The sequence below is a fragment of the Lutjanus erythropterus genome, chromosome 23 (genome assembly GCF_056507025.1).
Source record: "Lutjanus erythropterus isolate fLutEry1 chromosome 23, fLutEry1.hap2, whole genome shotgun sequence".
Lineage (NCBI taxonomy): Eukaryota > Metazoa > Chordata > Actinopteri > Lutjaniformes > Lutjanidae > Lutjanus > Lutjanus erythropterus.
The window spans coordinates 7,846,224-7,871,690 of NC_139339.1; the positions used below are offsets into that span (position 1 = coordinate 7,846,224).

The following is a 25,467-nucleotide window of genomic DNA, read 5'->3' on the forward strand; positions in this document are numbered from 1 at the left end:
GGAAAATATTTTTGCAAATTTCTTCAGACTGATGTTGACATTTGTCAATTTTGGCATGCATCGCTGTTATGACAAATTTAGCATGTGACCCTACAAGTGTCCTACAACTTGCAGACACACTTGCAAAGTTTGGTTTTGTAGATTATTGGTATAAAGCATGCAGTATTCCCTCCTCTTTTCATCTTGTGGTCATAATTTCATGTGTGAAATCGTCCGGTATGTCTTTTCACAAGTTGACTCCCATTTTAATGAGACATTTGTCTGCCTAGATTCTTTATAGATTTGCAGGAGAATTCCCCCTTGGCTCTTGAATTTGGGTCAGATGTTAGTTTTCAGATGTTAGAGTTCAGGCCTACAAGAGGCTGTGTACCGAATGTGTGAAAAAAAAAAAGCTTTGATCTTTCTTCACCAAGAAAGCCTTTAAGGTACTTAGTGCTTTGTCTGTGAATGGCCAGTGGATTTGGTTGTAAAGTCTGCTCTGCCTGTCGTTGCATCAATCCACAGGCAAGTTTACCTCAGAAAGCAGCTCCCATTGTGCCTCTCGGACCCCACCCCGCTCCTGTCCACTCTCGACCAGTGAAGCGAGATTGTTAGATGGCTAGCTTGCTTTTGTCATTGTAATGAGGCCAAGCCAAGGCCAGAGGTGTCAGCAGTGTGATTCCCAAACACGCTCTGCATGCTGAAGCCTCTCCCGCTCTGAAATGTTCCTATACCCCCGGCCCCTCCTACCTTCAATCACACTCTCCTTTTCTCCTCAAACTCTCCACTCTGTTTGAATGCTCTGAGGCTCTCCATCTTGCCTTCCACCCCTCCTTCCTCCTGCCTTCACGTCGTCTTTCTCAGTCCACAAAGAAACTCTCCCTCGTTTGGACTGCCTGTATGCAGTCGTGAAGACTGAGACAGCAGCTGGCTGTGAGTGCCAGAGAGGGGTAGAGAATCGATTACGCCTATCCGGCACTCCGCGTGAAATTGCAAAGTAACTGTGGAGACCGCTGTGTTTTGTCAGGGCCAAAGGTGCCCCTGCTTGGAAATAAGCCACACAGAATCCCCCATTATCACTCTCCTCATAGAAATAAGAGCCAAGCTAGGCGACCGTCACATGCTAATTCCTTACTAAATCCGCTGCTGTGGAGGAATGCTTATTGTGGAAAACAGAGCAAGGATAACAGCTCTAGTGTGCAGCGTTTTCTGAAGAATTCATTGTTGTCTATTCATGAATGGCACAATTCTTTTGGAAGTAGGTGTGTAAGCAAGTTAAGAATAGATATATAGTCAGTTTGAAATTGATATTGCAGTTCTTACTTTACTTGGTGCACATTTGAAAAGAGGACGCTGTTGACAGACCTCTAATTTGCTTAACCAGTGTGTTTAAAGACTGTAGAGCTGTAACTTTTTAAACACAAATTAAAAGTCATGAGCAGAAAGATGCATCATTTCTCATTTCAGCACATTCAGTAATTTTGTTGCTACAACTTTATTTGTTTTGGTATGACCAGAAGCTTGTGGTTGCTAATGTTAGCCAAAGTTTGCAAAACTGTATATTGATTGATTATGAATATTGATGTGCAACTGACATTAAGAAACAAAGAAAAATGACAACTTCAAAAAATACCCTTTTATTAAATAATAAATCTGTAGAACATCTGTTTTTCCTTTTAACTTCAAGTGCTTCAACTTTCCTTCTTTAATAAAATAAAATAAAAGAAGCCAGCCATGACCTAAGCATGTGCAAAAATTTGGCTTGAATTGTCCTTGGCAATGAATGCTTGAATTATTGAAGTACTTTTTACTGAAGAACTTTTAATTGCTAAACAATAACAATGCAACAGTAGCTGATACTCATTTTTATAAAATAAAAAGAATAAAATAAAATAATTAACCACGTAAGATCACGTTAGGTATCATCACAGTTCAGTGCAGTATTGAGACTTTTTTTATCACTATATTCAGTATATTGTTATATCCCTACTTGGAATTAAAAAGACATTTAAAGTGCTATTAAGCTGTATTTCCGACCTGTAGCCACATTGGCCACTGTTCAGAAAAGACTACATATTCTTCCTTTAAAGTTAACCTATGCAGCTTTTTTTTCCTGAACAGCAGCCACTGTGTTCACAAACAACAATCAGGGATAATTCTACAATAATAAGCTACACTAATAAGTATAGCATGCTGTTGAAGTAGTGTGAGTAACAAGGCAGTATGCAGCTCAAATGTGCTAACATCAGCTAATATTAGACTAAAAAGCAGCCGTGACAGCACATGTAAGGCTGTAGCAGCAAAATCACAGAATGTATTTAATTAAGTGAAGGTGCTTTGTAGTGCTTTTCACGTTTTATTTTGAAGAAGCAGATGGGTTAGGACTTGTTTCAGAACTCACAGTCTCACTTTGAAGCAGATTTTTTTTGCAGAGTTTGTTGGACATCTTTTTCATGGGCTCTCCGGTTCTTATTATCTATTAACGAGGAGCATTTCAACTGGAGGCTCGTTTCACAACCTAAGTCACTCTGCTCTCAGAGGGAATGTCAGTGTGTTGCCAGGACCAGATAAGGATGCCAAAACAAACCTGAAAAAGAACTTCAATTAATCTTTACTCCCTGTCACATGAGTTTTAATATTATCATAAATAACACCTTTTGGAAGACGGCATGTGTGCCCCTAGAAATGGCAGCAGCTGCAAAACCACCCTTTGGTTTGGGGCCATTTCAAGAACAGTTCTGGAACACACTGAGAAATATTCAGCCAGCTATTTCAATTTGTGCATGTTGAGAAAAACCTGGCGTTTTTCTCTGCGAATAGATTTAAAAGGTGCCAGATCATGTGTGGTCAGCGGTCTTTGGAATCTGAAGCGCAGTTATGGGTGGTTAAACATGGACTGGGTCTCTCTGACTCCCCATATTTTATCCACAAGTATCAGAATATCAGAGAGCTACACTGCTTCTTACTGTCATTACTAGTGGTGGTTACTCTGGGCGATTTTGCAGGTTTCCTAGTCTGACTGATACCTGAACTGCGAGGACCACCTGCAGATATTATTCGGAAAATCTGTCCTTGAGAATCAGTTAAAGTCTCTTTAGGTAACACTTTATTGTAAATGGTGTGTATAAGACTGTCTTTAACTGTCATAACCATGTTATGATACCTGTCATGATGAACACGAAGGAGTCTTCATGAATGTTTATGACTTATTATGTCATTTTTAATACAAAGTTGACATTGTTTGAGATGTCTTTGTTATGACAACTTGACATGATCAGACCTAAAGAAAATGTTTAACCTTATGTTTCAGTGTTACATTAAACTGTCATATGTGGTTGATTTTGACACCGGCTGTCATGAGACGGTTGTAAGCGTGTCATGAATATTTTCCATGACCTCAAGTAAAGTGGTACATTTTGATCATGTCATGAAGATGTCATTAAATGTTAGGTCAGTTTGATGACATAGTACAGTACTGAGGTGATTCACACAGTTAGCTGTCTAGCTAGCCACCTAACTGGCATAAAACATTGACATGGTTAATGTCAAGTTTTTATAACAAAGACATCTCAAACATTATCAACTTTGCATTAAAAATGATTGATAATTGACTGAATGACTCTAAATGGCAACAGTCATAAACATTCATAAAGACTGTAATGAATGTCTTATGCGCACCCCTACAATAAAGTATTTGTGGTAATATCAGAACTTTAAAACAAAACTTACTTATAAAAGTTGCATTAAAACTTTTAGTACAGTGAATGTAATTCTCATGAGCACACATGAGTATATGTGTCAGAAGTGACATCGTTCTCAGTTATTTGTATAAATCTAATTTTGTGGTTTGCACATCTGACCAGTGAGTCAAACTGAAGCAGAAGAGCTTTTCTCTTGACTCATTAGTCACTTGCATTCTGAACTGAAACACATGAGGATGGCTGATGGTGTTTGTGTCCTGCTTTTCCTCGACTGTAACAACTGCAACGCCAAGCAAACTTTACGCTAAAATAAATTAGCCTCAGCAACAAGCATATTAGTAGACACAATATGGCAGTTTGTGCTCCCAATACATGGCTAAAACTGGTTCTAAGAATATTTTTGAGTGCACGGTCCTGCCCTCTCATTTTTCTCTCAACACTCCTACACAGAGAAGCTCAGTCTGTTAGCTCACATCAAAAGCTTTAACAAGCGATTTTTTTGTCTGTGACTTATCTATGGCCACCTACCCACCCTCAGATGACAGGTCCTCGACATCAAACGGGCAGAGTTACCCAGAGGCCCTTTGTGTGGGTTCAGGTGGCGACTAGAAAGTCTCCTGAACCTGCACTGTAATGAGTGACTAAGCAGTGCCAGCGCAGGTGAGCACCGCAGGAATTCTGTGACGGCGAGCCTTTGAACCTCAGGAGAGGGAGGTCTGAGAGGGAGGTCTGAGACTGTGTCTGCGCATCTGTGTGTGGGGGGTTGTGAGAGCTCGAGGGTCAGGTTGTCAGTGACGGCACTGTGTAGTAATGATCAGTGAGTGAGGCTGGTGGAGATGTGGGCGTTCCAATTGGATGCAAACAGAAATGCATGTATGTGCATGTAAATCGTTACCATGTTATTATGGGCGTGAATGAATTTATATCATTATGGTCTAAGGATGGTAATCCAAGTCTTTCCTTGCCACTTTCACTTCCTTGCCGTTTTTGATGCTTGCATGCTGAAATGTTAATTTCAAGTCCAGATGGTTTAAGTGTTTTTCTTATAATTAGAATATTTAAGGTCTACAGAATAATGAACCCATCTGCTAATATTTCATAATATTATTAGCAGGATTTACATCTTGTGCGTCCTATAACCAGGTTGTTCTGATACAGATAAAAGTATCTGAAAATGCCTAAAATACTGGTATCGGCAAGTACACGAGTCAATATCACATCATTTATTAACTCCCAAAAGGGACCCTGCACCCTGCGTCAGTATGCCTTTTTTCCCCCAGGATGGCGAAGTCATGTTTTTTGTTTTGACTAGGGAGTCCTAGTCCAGTCACTGGTATCAGGTTGATACTCGCATATTCCTACCTTTAACATGCTATTTTGCAGGGCTGTAACTACACAAGTTCTCCAAGCCAATGGTGATGTCTTTTTAGGTATCTGGTTTTGTCTGTCCAGAAGAGTAAGAAAGCCAGAAAACATTCCCATTTGAGAAGCTGGAACGAGTGAATTGTTCCTTTTGAACTATTCCTTTCTTTAAAAAAAAAAAAATACTTAAAGTATTAATTGATTAACAAAATTGTTGCAGAATAATGTCCTGTTGCTCAGCTAATCATTGACTAATACATGCAGCTCTAGTATTTTATTACTGTTTAAATTGCTCGTGACCTAAAATTCTCAACTTTTTTCCACAGGGACCTGCGGAGTAACATGATCAGTCGTATTGAACCAGGAGCTTTCCTCGGATTGCCGGCACTCAAAAGGCTGTGAGTAGTGGTGGAACAGTCTTTTTAATGTGGTTTCTGCACGTGTGTGTGTGTGTGTGAGTGTGTATATTTTCTACAATCACACTTTCGGTCCTTCTGGGATTTCACTTAGGTGTTCTTTTATTATCGCAACCAAAAGATGTAAATTCCAGCTTTTTTAAGAGCGAGTTTGGAGTGCTTCGCTTTAATTATTTGTCATGCGAGAATAGCGGTTTATGAACATTGAGAGTCACTTCTCTTGTTCAGTCTATTTTAAACTGTCATTTTGAAGTGTGGTTCAAGCCATTTTCCTTTGTAAATGGTTAGAACTGTTTTGAATTTGTGTTTACAGATTCTTTAACAGTCTGGGCTGTGTTACTTTTTAATAGCATTTAATCACAGATTGCTTTCAGCAGTGACTCTGACTGCATATATTGTGTTTTAAAGCAGCTGTTGTTTCGTATCCGTCTGTGCGATGTGCTGTGCGTGTTCTAGCAGGTCTACAGTGTATCCAGTGTCCATAAGGGAGCATGGTCAGGCAGCAGTCTATTTCTACAGCCCTGTTTTTTCTGGCCCGCTGCCAGAGACCACTGCAGACAGCATGAGGCCTTATATGCTTTCACACACTTTAAAAAAAAAAGAGGCGGCCATATAAGTGTGTGTGTGTGTGTGTGTGTGTGTGTGTGTGTGTGTGTGTGTGTGTGTGTGTGTGTGTGTGGCGTCTATGAATATCATGTGATGATAATTTTGATATACAGAGAAAACACAAAGTTAGAGTCCACCTGGGATATGTGGTGTGTGAGTGTGGTGCACTCTTTGAAATACAGGGTGCTAACAAGAACCATAAAGGGATCTTTGGCTTGTCCCCATAGAAGAACCCTCTGTGTTCTTAAAGGGTTATACCTAGAACCATCTTTTCCACTAAATTAGCGCTGGTTCCTGAACTGTTCTGTTCAAGATCCTTGGACCCTGGATGCTCTCTAGTGAACCTGCTCACGTCTTCACCAGTTCTAAGCAGAACCGTCGTAATCAAGGATGTTATCAACAGAGGGTGCTGCACGATGCACAACCACCCAGGGGAAACCTGTTATTTTTAGTTCCAGCTGGGAACCAACTTTTCAGGTTCTGAACCATTTTTGGTGGAAATGCTCAGAACAGTTCAAAATTAGGTGCTTGAACCGGAACCGGACGGGTTCCATGTTGGTGGAGAAGGGTCCATTAGGAACTTCTAAAGGAGAATCCTTCTATGTAGTAATGGTTCTGCCCAGAACCCTTTCTGGGGGTCCTACCCAAACTTTTCTACATTCTAAGGTTGCTAACAAGAACCCACCCATGTGATTCTACTGAGAACCCTTTTTATATTCCAATGGTTTCACCTAGAACCCACCCAGGGTGTTCTAAGTGTTTTATCTAGATCCCACTCAGGGGATTCTACTGAGAACCCTTTTATATTACGGTTCAAAGAACCTTTGACCAAAGAATTCTTCAAAGATTTCAGCAATCCTTGAAGAAATCTTCCTTCTAAAAAGGGCTCTTGGGATGAAAAGGATTCTTAATGGAACACTTAGCCTTACTGAGAACCTCGACTTTCTTCAATAAGGGTTTCCACAGAAGCAGATGGTTTTGGATGGAACCCCAGCCCCTCAGGGAGAACCCTTTTGGAAGCCTTATTTCTGAGAGTGTAGGTCAGAAACTGTGTAATGTAAGTGTGTAGTGTAAGTGTGTTTCTCTTTTGTGTGTGTGTGTGTGTGTGTGTGTGTGTGTGTGCATGAGAGAACACAGCGTGAATTGGAATCATCCGACAGCACCCAGCCGCTGCCAACACAAACTTGAGCTTGGCTGCTGCTGCGGAGCAATAAGAGCGAGACAGGAAGGCAGTCAGCTCCTTGGCTCAGACCTGGCTCCCCCCACCTCGTCCTCAATGCATATTCATGCCACACTCACAGGGATTCATGCTTTGCCTATATGTCTTCTGCATTTCAAAATCTTTACCCCACACACAAACTATTCATAAAGACTTTCCCTGCCGCCTGCAGCCTCACATGGTTTGTTCCACAGTACAGTTTGGTTTTGCCTGAGGGCAACAAAGTCTAATTGGCCCCACCACCCATCTCAGTTAATTTCAAAGGGTAGTTGTCAGTCACTCGACTGTGAAAGGGAGGGAGCACAGAAAAGAGAGGACGGGCGAAGGAGACGATGAGGTAGTGCTGGACCCTGGGAATGTAAACACAGAAGCCCTACATCAAGGGTTGGCATCCACCGCTACACATCCACCCTACTTTTTCCCAGTCTTTGGAAAATGGGAAGTTAATTTGCAGCAAGTACATAAACAGAGATCTTTTTTTCCAGAATTTATATCACATTTATTTGACATACCTTTGGCCCAGGCTTTTCTACCGTTCTCTTTGTCCTTATCTATGACTCTACTCTTTGATTTCCCTCCATCTGTATCTCCGTCCCCCGCAGCATTGCCTAATTAGGTTACTTTTCTTTTCAAGACGTGCCATTCAGAGGTCCTAATTATCGTATGTGTGTCGTCACAGAGTAGTGACGGGGACGGTTAAAGAGAGGATTGCAGAAGATTGGATAATATGTGTGAGTAATTCTCCACACGGGACGTTCTTCTTGTGTCTTATTGACACACTCAAAGGGTTGTTCTATTTAAGAAGCAGTTGTTGTTAGTTTATATGCAAAGTTTGTGAGTCAGATTTTCATACCGCCTTGGAAAATAAGGGTTTGGTATAGTGGTTTAGAGACACTTGAGTTTCATACTTGTGCACCATACCTACTGCATCCACATCTTCTTTTTAAAATGGTTTTGTAGGTGATGTAAATAATAATAATCTTAATATCTGCGCTGTAGATTGAATTATCATTTAATTAAGTTTGGCTTTAAACAATGAATCCTGAAATGTGTCAAATTTCAACAAGATCAGAAGGAAAATAATAAAATCAAGGGCATAAACCCCAAAATAAATAGGTTGAAAAGAATAAGGCCCTTTTGTTTTCTCCTGAGAGTTTCTGATTTTCTGACTTTCAAACATCTAGCAAAACCATCTCTACTGCGAATGTTTTGCTCACCGCGACCCCCACACGCCGTCACAGTGAATGAAGCTGCACGACCTCATTGAAAGGTCTCAAATTCAGTAATAAAGCATATCACAAAGTAATTTAAATCATGTAAACGCAGATACTTTGGGAAATATAACTGATCATGTACAGCGCATTCATCTAATATTACCAAGAAATCACACACTGATCTATAAATCAAAACCTCTGTCATAGTTTTTTTACGGAGGGACTCCTGTTAGCCCCTTGTGTCTGCCGTAAATTTGACTTTTCTCTGCTCTTATTTTTAAAGTCAGTTGTCCTTTTTGCATCCCAGGTTTTCCACAGTGGTGCTTAAAGTTCACTATCTAAACTCTACTGTCTGCCTTTTATACTTTTACTGATTTATTTACTAATTCTAATGGTGTTTTTATTGTGTGCTTCTTTTTGTTTGGGATTTTCACCATTGCCATTAGCTACATCAGGATCTGAGTACCTCATTTTGTTCTGTCATGTTTGTTTTGGAATTACAAATAAACATCCTAATGCTTACCCTTGAAATTAAGCAATCCTCTCTGTTTCCGTACAGAGGTAGACAGGTAAAATTTGCTCTTGATCTGGCTTCCCGGCCCACAATATAGATCAACACTAATGTCATTTTTTCCGTTTCAACTCAATAGTGAAAAACACACCGTTCCCTTATAGAATACAAAAAATGTTGTCCGTGTCAAGTTAAAAGCAGCACTTCAGATGAGAAGGTCGGCGTATCAAGAACTCTCACTTGTCACTAGTCAGCTGGTCCCACTTGTCTGGGCTTCTTTATTCGTGCTGGGAATTCGGGTATACGGTGCACTATTGGTTACACCCTCAAGGGAAAGATAACTTTATCCTTTACTTCACTTTACACACAGTCCACACACATTTCCACACAGTTTTAGACATATAAATATATGTAAACACAGTATACAACACTGAAACACTATGAATGTCTCTGGCCTCAGCTCCTTTTTACTCTGCATTCCACCAACAGCTGAACAGTCCCCGCTCGAGCCTAATCACATCGAGCTATTTTTGCCTCTGCTCCTCGTATCGTTCGCAACAACTGAAGCACTGCACTGAAACAGTCCTCCGTGCTGTTAATGTGCTACATGCCTGTGGTTGAAGGACGTGTTTGAAATTAATCTTCGGTAACGAATACTAGCCAACTAGTAAAAGCAGATGGAGATGTAGAGACTTCAGTCAGTAATGCGAACACAGTCAGACACGATAAATTTGGTGACGTGTGGATCTTTTCTGCATAGTTCTCAGTAAATCTGTTATGATTCACAACACAGGAAAGATGAGTTAAAGGAATAGGAGTATTCACCAGCTTGTCTCGAGTCCTTTGATGTAGCTGTAACTCTAGAATTTGAATCTAGGCGATAAAGTGAGATGAAAGTTTGCCTTTAGCTAGGGGAGCCCCCTCCCTCCGCCCCTTCACTTCTACTGTTATCCTTCCCCTGACACACAATGCTCGCACAAATTGGCAAGCCTGCAAAAGACGGCTTTTTCCTTCTCTTCCAAGTGGAACTAATAACCTCACACAGTAAATTCCCCAGCTGGTACCTTAAGGACCAACACCAATAATTACATAAATGCTCGGATGTTAGCATATGCCTGACAGTCATTTTCCAGGTATCACTTTGTGTCAGTATCACATTCCTCCCGCACCCCAGGATACAGTTTAGCTGGTGGTTTGAGGTAATGATGTGTCTTTTCTCTCAGGCTCTTGTTTCTTTACTTGGCGCTTTTCAGTGATTGGATCATTCGCAGTGGAATATGTGTTACAGCCATTGTGAAGGTGCTGTGACTGTGAACCTCGGTTGCTTTAAACGTTATCTCTATGGGAATGTAAAGAGCCTAAAATGTGATTGTTGGATAATAACCATGTCTGACAACTTATCAAAGCCATTTAGATTTAGTTTATAACAATTTTACAGCTGTACTAATTATTTTATTTTTTTGAGCAATGGAACAAATGACTTTTAACAATATTTTTATTGGGGTTGTATAACAAGCATTACATATTAATAAAATGGCAGCAAATACAGTATATCATCAAATACATAGGCGAATAAATAAAAACGGCAATTAAAGCAGAGGAGAAAGCACAGATTTTACAGTAATTACAACATACAAACAATCTTTAGGATCACACAAGCTACTACACTTCATAATCCTGTTCCATTTGTCCTGTGTCCACTCGATCATTACCAATATTATGTTTAAAAAAAACTCACAGCTTTCCTTTAGTAATGTATGTTAGTTTTTCTAGAGCAACACATTGATGGATCCTTAATATGTTCATTCATCAGGGGTCGGCATTAACCGCAGCCACAAAAAGTTATTCTGCAGCCAATAAAGATGCCACCAAGTTTTATCCTCAGCTAACTTAAAAGTCTAGCTTGTTTTTCATTAGAAACGGTGCGTTCAGGAAATGCCGCATCATAATTCATGGGAAAAGAAGGGCCTGAAGAATTAAAATTATCCAGTATTTCACAATAAAAATCCACATTTTCAAGAATTTTGGCACATTTGGGTCAAAACCTCAGCAACACTTATAGTACAAGGAATTAACTGTGAGACTAATGCATCAGATGGTGTAATAAAGTGTACCTGGAGCCTCCAGTGAATATTTCCTCTGTGCAGCTGTTTTTAAATGTTTGCACATTGGGTGTAATTCGGAGGTAGGATCAGTCTCTCCCGTGTTCGGCCCCGGACCCGTCTGTATTTCCCTCTGGAAGGCGTCAGGAGTCTCAGACGCTTCCATCTGATGTTTGCCAGAGACATCGTGTCAGGTCACATCCAGAGGAGAAACACACACTTCTGACGTGTTTGACATTAATCACAGGCGATTAATCTTCTCTTAGTGTGTAACTGTGCCTTTGATGTGTAGGTTTCCCCGCAGGCCCACACAGACATGATCTAAAATCACCTTGAAAGTTGTAAACCTGTCAGCTGAACGTTTGGGCTCTTTGCCTCAACGTGTCTGTGTTGAACTTGGCTCTTTCTTTAAAAAAACGTCAGCTCAGCAGCTTAAACATTTCTCTGTTTATCTTTTTTTTTTTTTTTTAAAGGTTACAATCTGATTTTCAGAGCTTATCTTGTTGGAAAACATTCCCACGCATCCTGCATGCAGCTCTCTAATTGAAGGACTTTTTGACCAGTGTAGCTATCATGTGTTATTTTTGAAATATTGAAGAAATAAAAACCAGAAACTGTGTTTTTCTGTGTTCTACAGAGACTTGTCAAACAACAGCATCGGCTGTCTCAATGTAGACATCTTCAAGGGCCTCACCAGTCTGATCAGACTGTAAGTAATAGTAACTTTATCAGTGTGTCAGTCGTGTGCTAAAACAGGTATTTAAACAATGTCTGGGAAAAATGGCCCTTGTTTTTCATCATATTTCTATTATTTATTTTTTTTCCAGGAACCTTTCAGGGAACATGTTCTCGTCATTGGCTCAGGGGACGTTTGACAGCTTGGTGTCTCTGAAGACATTGTAAGTATGATTAGAGATGTTTCCTTCCCAATGCAAAGCCAGTTTTACCATCTGTGTACCACTAACCCCACATGGATGTCATATGATTGCTATCATTGTATGGCTTGGCTCAGATTTTAAAAATCTGGTCTATGGCTGCTGTCGGGAAGTAGCGCTGCAACGATTAATTGATTATTAATTGGTTATTAAATTAACTGCCAACTATTGTGATGATTGGTTTGATTCGAGCATCTTAAATGTGAATATTTTCTTGTTTCTTTACTCCCTCATTACAGTAAACTGAATTTCTTTGGGTTGTGGGCAAAATAAGACACTGGAGCACTTCATCTTAGGCTTTGGGAAACACCAATTGACATTTTTCAGCATTTTCTGACATTTTATAGACTTAAAAAACAAATGGATTAATTGAGAAAACAACTGACAGATTAATCAACAATGAAAAGAATTTTTGGTCGCTGGGAAGGAGCTGATCCCCATCACTAAACCTGTCTTTCCCTTGTTTCTGTATATGTGTGTGTGTTACTATACATCCACAGGGAGTTTCAGACACCTTACCTGCTGTGTGACTGCAACCTTCTGTGGCTGCTGCGTTGGATTAAAGAGAGGAACATCACGGTCAAGACCACAAAATGTTCCTACCCCCAGTCTCTACAGGGCCAGCTCATTACCTCCATCAGGCCTGAGCTCCTCACCTGCGGTAGGAACACACCTGAACAAAAACTTCGCATACATATGTAGGGCTGTGTGATATAATGATATCATATATGTGTGACGATTTTTCGGTGTTCCTTATATAGGACATGAAAAGTCTGACACGGACCAGAAAACCGCACTTTGTATATTTTCTTAAATGCTTGAAAATTTGCTCACAAATGAGAAAAATGATCAGACCTGAGTCAGTACCTTTTGATTAATTAATTTTAGAAATAACAGCTGTTTTGAACACTCTGGAATCAAATAAGTCATACTTTCAGCGGCACTATCTGACATTTTTAAAGGTTGAAATAAGTCGCATTGAGTTTTGACAAGGAATGTAAGGTCAAAATGCGACACTGTCTGTTTAAGTTTTCTGTTTTGGTATCAGTGAGGCGGCTGGTGTTTGGGGAACAGGGGCTTGTGCAATGACACGGGAGATAAGAGAAGGGCTGCCCAGGCCAGTGCTGCCTTTGTTTGTACTTGCTCATGTCTTATCAGTTTGGCACTCATCACAGTGAGGGATTATGAAATACATGGCACACATCTAGCAGGAGCCGCGGCCTGACCTGAATGACAAATAGCTCTAATGTACCCAGAATTCACGGCGCTGTAGTTTCCCTGCGTGTCCAACAGGTGCCAAGAGGGAAACAAAAAAGCATTGTGTCCGGAGTCGATGGGATTAAAGATTATAGTGACAAATATGAACCAAGTATATTTTTTTTAATGTGAGAAATGACACCCGACTCTCTTCCTCAGATGCTCCACTTGAGCTGCCCTCTTTCCAGCTGACTCCGTCCCAGCGTCAGGTCGTCTTTCAGGGGGACAGCCTGCCGTTTCAGTGTCAGGCCTCCTTCGTGGCCGAGGACATGCAGGTGCTGTGGTACCAGAACGGTCGCATGGTGAAGCCTGACGCCGACCAAGGCATTTCCATTGAAAAGCGCATGGTGCAGAACTGCTCCCTTATTGCTAGGTATGGAAGTGTACCTCAGCGTTTGTCTTTTTCAGGATTTTTCATCGCATTAACAGCTTTATAATAGCTGAATTATCCTTTAGGATAAATAAGGTATCTCTGTCCAGCTCTTCATGTTCACCATAAAGCACAGTTTTGCTAAATATGAGAAATTTTTCCCCTTCGTGTTTTTTTTTCTCCTCAGTGCGTTGACCATCTCAAACATTCAGCCTGGTTTTACCGGGAACTGGGAGTGCCGGGTCAGGACGAGCAGGGGCAACACCACTAGGACTGTCCACATTGTGGTGCTGGAGAGTTCTGCCAAGTACTGTGCTCCCGAACGCGTCGCCAACAACAAGGGCGAGTTCAAGTAAGTGTACGAACATTTAACCAGACACAGAGCTACTTGCTTGTGCCAGTCACCCTAAGAATATAGTGCAACTCCGAAAAATAAAAGGCTGGATTTTGTGTTAGATTAGTTGTTGGCATCTCTTTATGTAATTTAAGAGCTGTGTTTTACATGGGCTTACGCCCATTTCCAGTCATGTCACATGTCCAACTGTTTACAGCTCTACAAACAGGGTTCTTACATAGTATTTAAATGTTTTGCTTAGTCTTAACCGTTTCAGGGTTAGGAAAATGCTTGGATATATGTATACTCCCCTCGCACATCATTGTACTCTGTATACCATTCACTCGGTCATCATTATCCATGCACAGACCTTTGCACTGGTATACCTTCAATTATAAATCCATACTTGGACTACTGCCCAGTTATTTGTACACTTACACGTCACATAAACAGTCCTGTCATAACCTATGCTTCCAGGACTTCATTAGTCTCTCTACCCACTGAGTCTGTACAGCCTTTTGGCACTTTTGTAATTATCATGTTGAGTTTTTTTTTTGTTTGATCTGTCTCAATATTGAATGTACTGTCTGTAACTTGCGTGCAACTCTCTGTTCTGATGCTTGAAAATGAGACTAAATGTCTAAAGAAAGCTTCCTGATCACTCATGTTCACCAAAAATCATTTAATAGTTCAAAAGAAAGAGTCCCGTCATCATATTTGTTGCCTTGTGGCATTGAAATGAGCATTAAATAATCATGATCAAAACATGAAATCAAAGTTTATATGGATTGCTGGTAAAATAAATAAATTGATGATATACATTAAATGGTGTGGATACAAAAAAAGTAACTTTTTAAATGTAAAGGCTTCACAAGTGTGAACAAGTTTGCTTCAGGTACCTTGAAAGTGCTTGGAAATTTTACTGTTAAAAAACTGTATGAAGCCTTTACAAGTAGCTGCATATTTTGACTTAAAAGAGCTTCTTGGGTTTTTTTAGAAACCAAATTACATTAGCAAACAGAAGGCGTATTCATAAATAATAAGATAAGATAAACTTTATTGATCCCACACTGCAGAAATTCACTCGTTACAGCAGCTCAAGGATCGAAAGTACAAGTAGAAAAAGAGCGAGTGATGAATAAAATAGGAATAAAATATAAATTATGAGAAAAACATAAAATACGAAATAAAATACTATACAACCAAACTTTACACACCTTTCTGATTGGAATGCGGGTTGCATTTTACTGAGAGAAAAAATAATATTGCTGTGTAAAATAGATTATTTCACAGATATATAGAGATTTGGTTGCACAGGATGCAGGCAGCAAATGTAAATGATGGTTTCACAGTATAAATAGATATTAATGCACAGATAATAGGGGTTTTTAGTAATTTCCCAAAGTGAATACTCAAATGTGTGCAGAAATCCATTCTCAAAAAGTGTATATTTACATGCATGAACCATTATATTTGAGGTACAACATGCACAGCATGCTTTTTGTCAAGCACTGTAGCCCCCCCTTGTGGTTAAACATTTAAACTACTTCTTGCTTTGACCATAATCACAACAGTCCTCTGTTGCTGTTGATGTCACGCACATTATGGCTCACATGACACAAAGTTAGGAGAAAATAAGGACATTGCATGCATCAGTTAATGAGGAGACAGCAGGACTGAGATCTATTTGGCTCCTTCCAGGTGGCCTCGCACCCTGGCAGGGATCAGAGCCTACCTCCCCTGCAACAGACTGCCATCCAGCCCCGGTTCATACTCGGGCAGCGCGGGCGAGGAGCAGCGGGCGTGGCGCTACTGTGATCGCAAGGGAGTGTGGGCGGAGGAGGACTACTCCCGCTGCCAGTTCCAGAAAGATGTCACAAGATTTCTATATGTCATCAACCAGGTCGGTATCTAGTTGGTGAGATAATTTTCTGTCCCTGTAACCATGTTCACTGTCTTTCCCAGTGTTTGTATGTTAAAGAGACAGTTCAGATTATTTGATGTGGAGTTGTATGAGGCACATACTCTGTGTGTTGCCTTCAGCATGCTCCCAGTTCAGAGAAGCAGAGAGCAGCACCAGTGACAGGGTCAGCAGCAAAAGGTATTTCATCCACTTAAAAAAAGGTATTGCAGCAGCCTTAACAGCTTTTTCTGACGAGAAACTGCCCTTATGTAAGACAAGTATCACTCCCTCCAAACCAACCAAACTCCACTGGTGAAATGAGTAATTTTACATCACAGAATACAGGAGTTGTTGGTCTACCGCTGCCTCAATTTGTTAGTTTGTTTGTGTTATTGTGTGGCTTTGGTAAATCCAAACTATCCTCTTAAAATGCTGAAGTCACACAATAACACAAAGTTTGAAATAGAAGCAGTGGTTGAAAAGCAACTCCCATTTTTTATGAGGTAGAATTACAGATTTTCCCTATGGAGTTTGGTTGAATTAGAGAGAGTGATATTTGACTTGTTTAACTGTGGTTTCCTGTCAGAAAAGGGTGTGAAGTGGTTGAATAAAATATAACGTGGACTCTAACCGGCTAAAATACCCTTTGTTGCTGAAACTGTCCACAGCAGTTTATTGCTTTGCTTCTATGCTACTCCTCTCTGCTCCTTATAACTGAAGACATGGCAGCCAACATCTACTGTAGGTACTTCTACTCTACTTCTAATAATGAGAACTACCCCTTTTATTCAGTCCTCTGAGTTCCTCTTATCTCTTCTGCTTGTCCCTCTTTTTTTGGACCATTTCAAGTCAGATAAAACTGATTTTCTCTGTATCTTTCTCTTAGATGCCTCTGAATGAGAGCAACGTGGTGCACAGGGCTCGACGCCTGCTGGTCTACACGGTCGATGCCGCAAACTTCTCTGACAAGATGGACATTATCTTCGTGGCTGAGATGATCGAGAAGATTGGCAAGTTTGTCGAGAAGATCAAAGACGTAAGTCTTACGGAGGCGGGACTTACTTTTTGTTCATATTTCCAACCCAAAAATCAGAATGAAGCACTTCTCACACACTTATCCCTCACGGCAGAATCTGATGCATGCGTTTGGTGTATTACCCTTTTCAAGGACAAATAGATTAATGCTTAACAGCTGTTTGTTGTCATGTTGTTTAATGAGAAGGGATGTGTTGTCACGACGTTCGGCACAGCTGTAGGCCTACCAGAAGCAAAGTTTTCCAAGTAAACTGCTGTAGGCAAGGAGTCGATAGTTTTAAAGCATATTAAAGTTAAGCTGGGCGACACCGCGCTTGAAATGTGCTTCCAATAGTCGCTTAGCTACGCCGAGTCAAGCGTCTCCCTCAAGCATGTGTTCAGTGTTGTTTGATACAAACAAGATGCTGGCTGAGAATATTCACTCATGTTTCCACTCAAGTCATTTAAAATATGAGCTGCTGCTACATGTAAGTAAGTCACTGTTTTTGGCTCACAGAAGCCATAACGACAGCTTTCCCCAGATATCTATGTGTGTGTTCACTCATCTCTAAATTTTTCTCGTCTCCCAGCTGGGTGAGGTGATGGTCAGCATGGCCAGCAACCTGATGCTGGCGGATGAGAGGGTGCTGTGGATGGCGCAGCGTGAAGCCATGGCCTGCTCCCGCATCATCACCTGCCTACAGAAGATCGCTGGCTACTGTCTGGCCACAGGACAGGCCTTCTCCCTGGTTGGTCTCCTCAACATTTGTTCCCTTATTCCACTGTATGGAAGTGTGGTGAAATACTTGCAAAGCAGACAAAAGTCATAAGAATTAAAAAAACACTTACAGAGAACCAGTCAACCTACACTTTCTCATATTCAAAGCACTAAAATTTAAACACTTCAAAACAGGATGATTTGAGTCGTATTTTTCTTGTCCCGGTGTCCTTACAGACTTCCCCCAACATCGCGCTGGAGGGTCACGCTGTCAGGGTCAGTGACTGGAACGGCATGACCTGCATGTTGTTCCAGAGGCCCAGCCCTGAGCGCACGCCCGGACAGGACCGCCAGCTCACCTTCAAATGCAACACGACCAGCTCCTTCTCCAGCATCCTGCACAAGGTCAGCTTCAATTTCAATTCAATTTGTTAGCGGATTGTTTCGCCGAACATAACTTGTACACACATAAAATAAAATACGGAAAAGCTTAACATTAACAAAACAAATCAAATCTGAAATGGTTGGAGTTTTTACTTGATTGCATCTTTTGTCGCTGCAGAGCACCGTTGTGGAGGCTTCTCTGCAGCTTCCTCAGTCTCTGTTTGCCCAGACTGCACTCCCCGGGCAGGCAGAGGACATGGTCTACAAGCTCCATCTACTGGGCTTCCGCAACGGCAAGTTTTTCCCCTCCACCGGCAACTCCTCCCAACTGGCTGATGGTGGCAAGAGGAGGAGCGTGGCCACTCCTGTCATCATGGCCAAGATAGGTGAGTCATAACAGTTTGATAAAATTAGTATTTAATAGATTTTTTTCATCAGAGAGGAGAAAACTGAAAGCAGCCGCAACATGAAAGCCTGTCTGTGTTTTCCATTAGATGGCATGTCCCCGCACGTCCTGAGGACACCCGTGAACATCACCTTGCGGCGGTTTGCCCGTGGCTCAGACGCTGTGTCCGCCTCCTGGAACTTCAGCCTGGTGGGAGGACACGGAGGCTGGCAAAGCGACGGCTGCCACATACTGGGCCATCACGACAACTTCACCACCATTTCCTGCAACTCTCTGGGCAGCTATGGCCTGCTGATGGTGGGTTGGATTAATCCCTGTGGTGTGCAGGGTGCTTCAATCTGGCACTTTGTTGTTGTCTATAATTATAGACTCCTTTCGGTAATGACGTGTAGTGACGTGTCTTAACAATCTTACCTAAAGCTGAGTACTTACCTCTTCATCTGTCATGCAGGACCTCAGCAGTGTGGAGTATTTGTCTCCAAGCATCCAGCCCCTGCACCCAGTCATCTACGCCACCGCCATCATACTCCTGCTCAGCCTGCTCACCATCATCATCAGCTACATCTACCATCACAGGTAACAGATGTTGCCTGCACTGTTAGGTCATATTTGTATATTTGTCACTCATGCTTTGCAGGAGTCTCATATTTACTACCTTGATATTAATTCTTTCAAATAAGATGTTTTTAGTTGGAATACCGCTTTTCCCTCTGCCATCAATTTTACCGAAAGGAAGCTGAAGGAAGTCATTTTAAAAGAAAAAAAATAATGGTTGACTGCTTTAGAGCAGCAGAATCAGGAGTCAAGTTCAATCGGAAGATCCTGCAAGTTCATAGACAACTAGAATGACAATATATATTACGGACTGCTTAAGTAAAGGCTGGTATAATGTCTGGTGATATGTAATACTGACATTATGAACTTTATGTCATCTAGGATTTGACCACTGTAATTAGAGCTGCAACAATAAATTGATTAGTTGTCAACTGCTAAGTTAATCAATTAATCTGTTTAAGTTATCTTTTAAAGAAAATAAAAGCAAAGTTACAGCCTCTTAAATGTGGATATTTTCTGGTTCATTCACTCCTTTATGACAGTAAAGTAAATATCTTTGGGTTGTGGACAAAACAAGAGAAACAAGAGATTTGAAGATGTCACGTATGCTTTGGGAACTGATCAACATTTTTTACTATTTTCTGAAATTTTATACACCAAACAAGTAATTGATTAATTGATAGAATAATCAACACATTAATCAACAACTAAAATAATGGCTGGTTGTAGCCCTGATAGTAATATAGTGGCAGATTTGTCACCATTATTTTTGTTTGTATTTATTTAACTTCATGTTTTGGACAAATTTTACTGTTATTTATTCTCAGAATGTTATTGTAAAAGTATGTTCTGAATCCAGTAGTCATCCTGAGGAATATAGTCATTGCACAGCCTTGGCAGGTTAAAGACAAAACAAAATCCAGATCAGTGTGCAGTGTTCGCATGACAGACTTTTTTTCCCCGCATTTTAATTGTGTGATTTGTTTTTTCCGTGACTGCAGGTCTGTCCGTGTGAGCCGCAAGTTCTGGCATATGTTGGTCAACCTCTGCTTTCACATCTCCCTCACCTGCGGGGTCTTTGTAGGCGGCATCAATCAGACGAGATACGCAAGTGTCTGCCAAGCAGTGAGTACACACACCGCCCGTCCACACACACACACACACACACGCGCACACACCTCCAACTCTCCTGTGAACGCTTTCCTCCAAACTTAATAGTCAGCAGTCAGAAATGAACAAGTGCTTTGGATGTTTTCAAGGAAAAAAACATTGAAGAATTTGCCTTTGGCGAAGCTCACTCTGCTCATAAAAACTTGGGGAAGCACAGTAAAAAATACATCCAAGGATACAGTAGATTGTTTCCATGGCTGGAGGCAAACCTGCACCTCCCCTCATGGCACGTTGTACTGAGTCACATTACTTATTCATTTTTCATTGCACAAAGTACCGCGATGAAAGGTTTTGGCAGAGAAGTTTTTGTTTATTTATTTAATCCCCCCGGCATAAAGATACTGTACAGCTCAGGCTGATGATGACATACTTGGTACAAAATTGCTCGAGGATCATCATGCCACTTAAAACACTCCCACCTACCAGAGTTCATCTTTATTTTTTATTTTTTTTACCGGTGAAACTTAAGAACAGGGACATCCATCATTCTGACTTAAGAGACTGATTGTATTTCTCTTGCTTTATGTTTCATGTATATATAATAATGATGCAATCTCCTCCAGGTGGGCATCTTGCTGCACTATTCAACCCTGGCTACTGCTCTGTGGGTTGGTGTGACTGCACGCAACATTTACAAACAGGTGACACGCAAGGCCAAGCGCTATGAAGAGCTGGACGAACCGCCGCCGCCACCGCGGCCCATGTTGAGGTATGGTTGGCAATTCATCAGGGGTGCGTTTTCTTCGCTTTGAACCAGCAACACAAGGGATTTAAGACAAAAGAGGTCCACCTTAAAAAAATCTATATGAATTTAAGTGTAAGCTCTATTTTCACATCTTTATTTTACCGTTAAGCAGCCTTTTCTGACACGAAACCATGGCGACATAAGCCCAGTATTGCTCTCTCCAAACCAACCAAACTCCATCAGTGAAATTGGTCATTTTACCTCGCGTAGCACTGCTGGTCTACTGTTGCCTCGAGTGGTTAGTTTGTTTTGTGTTCTTGTGTGACTTTTCTCAATCCAGACTATCCCTTTAAAACAATTAAGTCCCACCGTAACACAAACAATCAAATTGAGGCAACTGAAGACCAGCAACTCCCATGTTCTGCGATGTAAAATCGAAGCTTGGTTGGTTTGGAGAGAGCGAAGTTTGGCTTGTATAACGATTATTTCCCTTCTGATGGTATGGTAGAGCAGTGAAAATATTCTGAATATAGTGTACATTTAAACTGATGATCCTTTTTTAAGTGGATGAAATACTTTTTGTTGCTGGTTGACTGCAGCTTTCTCTCAGTTGTTGCTTGCTGCTGTATTCAATTCTCACTCTGTGTAAGTGAAGAAATGAACAAACCCCAGTACCAGAGTATGACTTGTGTCACGGTGGGATCTACATAAGCATGCAAGTACAGATAAAACAGCATAGCTGTCTGGCACAAAATTCAGGGGAGAAGAAGAGAAGGGGTGAGTGTGTCATTGAGCTTTCTCTTGGTCGTGTGTTGGTCAAACTGCCACATGGTGTCAGTGTAGAGGCCTGAAACTGGACCACAGGTTCTCTGTGCCCAGCTCATGTCCACTTGTCCTCCTCCAAACAGAAAGACTAAAGCACCACCATGTCTTTGTACTTTCCCCAACAGGTTCTACTTAATCGGTGGAGGAATACCCATCATTGTCTGTGGGATCACTGCAGCAGCGAACATCAAAAACTACGGCAGCCGGGCCAATGCACCATAGTAAGTAGACCCTGTATAGAAAGTGATTAAATTTTGCCTCCCTTTGGATGTAGTTATTTTATCTGGACACCGGCGTGTAATAAAAGAGCATCCAGGCCCAGGAGATCTTTTACACTGTCCTCAGGAGGAGTTCGCTTTAGTTATCGGCCGGCCAGGCTGCATTGCTTTAGTAAATAATGGATATTTTTCATGAGGGTAGGAAAAGTTTATTCCCTGAAGTTCTGATTATGGAGGCCTATTAATGGTGTGTGCATCCAAGCAACAAGCAACTGCTGCCAGTTTACAGCGAGCTCCCACAACCCCCCTCCACAGTGGCAGCTGTTTAGATTGTGCAACGTGGCTGACTAATTGAGAAATCTGGACCCGTATCTGTCTGAAGTCTTGGGAGTTTAATTAATTTCTTGCAAGCAAGATGAATCCAGCCTGTGTTATTAAACGTAATGGGACAGTTACTGTAAAAATTAGAGGCAAAAGTTTTTCAAAGTGTCATTTTTACTTTGTGAAGTAAATAATGATGGTGTCAGATTAAGATAAGGAGATATGGTATTTTTTTAATGAGCACTGTTGGCAATTTTGCTTTCAGGAAGTACTGTTCTTTATAATTTAAGTTGGTGTGGAAAGATGATCTTGATATAATTGGGAAAAAAGAATCTTAAAGGGTCAGTTCACCCAAATCAGAAATATATATTTTTCCTCTTACCTTCAGTGCTATTTATCTGTCTATTTTTTTTGGTTCAAGTTGCCAAATTTTGGAGCAAAAAAAAATTCAAAACGAATGTCTCTTTCCAGAAATCATGACCCAGTTACTCAAGATAATCCACAGAACTGGTTCTAAGCAGTTTCCTGTAAGAACTACTTTCTTTCTAGAATAAACTTTCTCGCTAGAAGAAAGTAAGTAGTTGTCACAGAATCTACTACAGAAAGAAAGTAGTTCCAGTAAATTCTACTACAGAGTGAAAGTAGATCCAGGAGATTTGCAAACAAAAAGGAAGTAGTCCTGGTAGATTCTGCTGTAGAAAGAAAGTAGTTCTGGGATATGCTAAAACAAAAAGAAATTAGTGCTGGGGTTAGGATTTCTGGTGACACTGGTGTTGAATTTTTCAGATATACTTTTTTTTGCAGAATGTCATCTAGTTCACTTATAGAAGGCAGAAATCTCTATAGCTAATATCACCAAAACAACAGTCTAGATGGATAAATAGCACTACAAGTAAGAGGGAATATATGTTTGTTTGTTTTTTTATTTTGGGGTGAACTATCCCTTTAAAAGCTACATCTATTATCTTACTATTAATGAAGTATTTGATTGGTCTGCTCTGTCTCTCTGTTTAGCTGCTGGATGGCGTGGGAGCCCAGTATCGGGGCTTTTTATGGCCCAGTGGGATTCATCATCTTCGTGGACTGCATGTACTTCCTCAGCATCCTACTCCAGCTGCGCCGCCACCCTGAACGTCGTTACGAGCTTAAGGAGCCAACCGAGGAGCAGCAGCATCTGGCTTCAGCCGTCTCCGAGCCTGGGACCGATGGTCCCAGCAGCCAATGCCACCCCCTCACTCTGCAGCTCCAGCCTCATGAGGCGGCGTCCTCCATAGTGTCTGCTCCCCACGCTGTGCCCTTGTCAGCGCTGGAGAACGAGCACACCTTTGCCGCTCAGCTGATGGGTGCAGCAGGGGCGTTGGGGCTGTACGCGGCCCTCTGGGTGTTTGGGGCCATGGCGGTGTCACAGGACCACCCCTTTGACTTGGCTTTCACCTGCCTGTTCGGGGTGGCCGCACTGGCACTGGGGGCGTTCATGGTGGCACATCACTGCGTCAACAGGCAGGATATGAGGCGCTATTGGTCCCAGGCTTGTTGCTCTGGGAGACGAGCCTACTCTGCACAGGAGGATGTCCTTCTGCCTCAGCCAGGCGTGGCGATGACCTCCACTGCAGGATCTGCTGACAAGGCGGACGGGGAGTCAACAAAGTGTGGCCACAGCAGTGCAGACTCTTCTTACACGAACAAGAGCGCTCCAAGCATGCGCAACTCCGCCCACGGCAGCAAGCTGACCAATCTGCACGCCCAGGCAGCACAGTGCAAGTCCGCCTCGGCACCGGCGACAGCCAACGGTGCTGCCATTCTAGACAACAGCTTGACCGAGCACTCGCTAGACAATGAAATTAAAATGCACGTAGCGCCGGTGGAGGTGCAGTTCCGCCCAATGAACAACATCAACAATAACCCAGCAGCCGCCACAAACGGACACACCAGCAGGCATCACAAAAACAGAGCACGAGCACACAGGGCCAGTCGGTTAACTGTGCTTCGAGAGTACGCCTATGACGTCCCCACCAGTGTGGACGGCAGCGTGCAGAGCGCCCCCCACAGGCGGCACCACCATTATGACGTGGCGGCACGCAACAGTCGACGGGCGGCCTACATGGCCTACAGAGAGCGCCATCAGAGCCAGCTGCAGCAAGACAGCAGCGACAGCGCGAGCCTGCCGCGCCGCTCCCGCTATGCCGACAAAGGAGGCAGCGGCACCTTGGGGAACGGGTCTGTGACAACCATAGAGACTGAACAGGTAACTGCCGCCACCACGTCGACCTCAAGTAAAGACTCAAAGCAGCTGAGCAGCACAGAACTAGAGAGCCAAGCCAAGTCGTACGGGCTCAACCTTGTCACTCAAAACGGTGGCACGCTGAAAGAAAATGGACAGCCTGTGCCTTTAATCAGCACAGAGAGTGCAGCCAGTGTAAAGACCGGCCTGTGGAAACATGAAACTACTGTGTAGCGACAGTTTCCGTCCCAAAGACTGCACCGTGATACGCTCTCGCCTTTAAACTGTGAAATGTGTCTTTTTTTGTACAGTTTTTTGATGTACAATCAAATCATTACTGCCACTGAACTGTCTTTGTAGATATGTTTTTGTAAATGGTCTATTTTTATAATGCTTAATCGAAACCGTTTTTACTCCAATTAAGAGTCGTGTACATGAAACTGCATGGTCTGAGCTGTGGCCCTGTACATACCCTCACCCCAGGGATTTTTCACCATTTTCTAGTTTGTCCCAACCGTAATAAAACAAAAGTTCCGTTTACCTTATTGAGTGTTTTTTTATTCGCGTGATACCACCATCTCCTCTTGGGTCTCTGCAGCCGGTGCAAAGGTGAGTCAGAGCTGTTTTGTTTCCAAGAATTACTCTTGCTGACAATATATGACAAGCTGGTAATTGGGTTTTTCACTGACCTTCAGGTGGCCTCGGGTTCTTTTCTCCACAGCGGAGCAGCACTTTAATTGCGACTGGCTGCTGTGGCTTTGGGCTCTGTAGGTGTTTTCTCCCTGCCTGCTGGCAGATTTGATGAGTGCACCGTAACATTCAGGGCTCCTGCTGACTCGATGCCCGGGCTGTGATTGACAGCTGACTCACAGGGCAAGTGAAGCCGCCATGAGAAGAAAGGATAATGAGAGGAGTGTATCGTCTTCCTCTTCCACCTCCCTCCAGTCTGCGTCTCCTCCTCAGCCGACAGCTGAACTGGAGTCCCGCTCGCAGTTTGACACCGCTGTTGGGGAGCGAGCGTATAACAGACACAAAGTATGA

At 42.1% G+C, this 25,467-nt stretch overlaps 1 protein-coding gene across 2 annotated transcripts in view; it reads left to right on the forward strand.

Moving 5' to 3' along the window:
• adgra3 (adhesion G protein-coupled receptor A3) overlaps nucleotides 1-24,969 on the forward strand; it is a 40,235-nt gene extending 15,266 nt beyond the window's left edge. For both annotated transcript variants that reach the window (XM_084711701.1, XM_084711702.1), the window contains 17 exons: nucleotides 5,369-5,440; nucleotides 11,748-11,819; nucleotides 11,938-12,009; nucleotides 12,546-12,706; nucleotides 13,462-13,675; nucleotides 13,860-14,024; nucleotides 15,708-15,909; nucleotides 16,796-16,945; nucleotides 17,514-17,672; nucleotides 17,879-18,046; nucleotides 18,204-18,411; nucleotides 18,520-18,728; nucleotides 18,883-19,007; nucleotides 19,988-20,111; nucleotides 20,720-20,865; nucleotides 21,792-21,887; nucleotides 23,220-24,969. In XM_084711701.1, coding sequence (XP_084567827.1) covers nucleotides 5,369-5,440; nucleotides 11,748-11,819; nucleotides 11,938-12,009; nucleotides 12,546-12,706; nucleotides 13,462-13,675; nucleotides 13,860-14,024; nucleotides 15,708-15,909; nucleotides 16,796-16,945; nucleotides 17,514-17,672; nucleotides 17,879-18,046; nucleotides 18,204-18,411; nucleotides 18,520-18,728; nucleotides 18,883-19,007; nucleotides 19,988-20,111; nucleotides 20,720-20,865; nucleotides 21,792-21,887; nucleotides 23,220-24,660 — 3,784 coding nt within the window. In that variant the 3' untranslated portion in view covers nucleotides 24,661-24,969. The remainder of the gene's footprint in view (nucleotides 1-5,368; nucleotides 5,441-11,747; nucleotides 11,820-11,937; nucleotides 12,010-12,545; nucleotides 12,707-13,461; nucleotides 13,676-13,859; nucleotides 14,025-15,707; nucleotides 15,910-16,795; nucleotides 16,946-17,513; nucleotides 17,673-17,878; nucleotides 18,047-18,203; nucleotides 18,412-18,519; nucleotides 18,729-18,882; nucleotides 19,008-19,987; nucleotides 20,112-20,719; nucleotides 20,866-21,791; nucleotides 21,888-23,219) is intronic.
• Nucleotides 24,970-25,467: the final 498 nt, after the last annotated feature.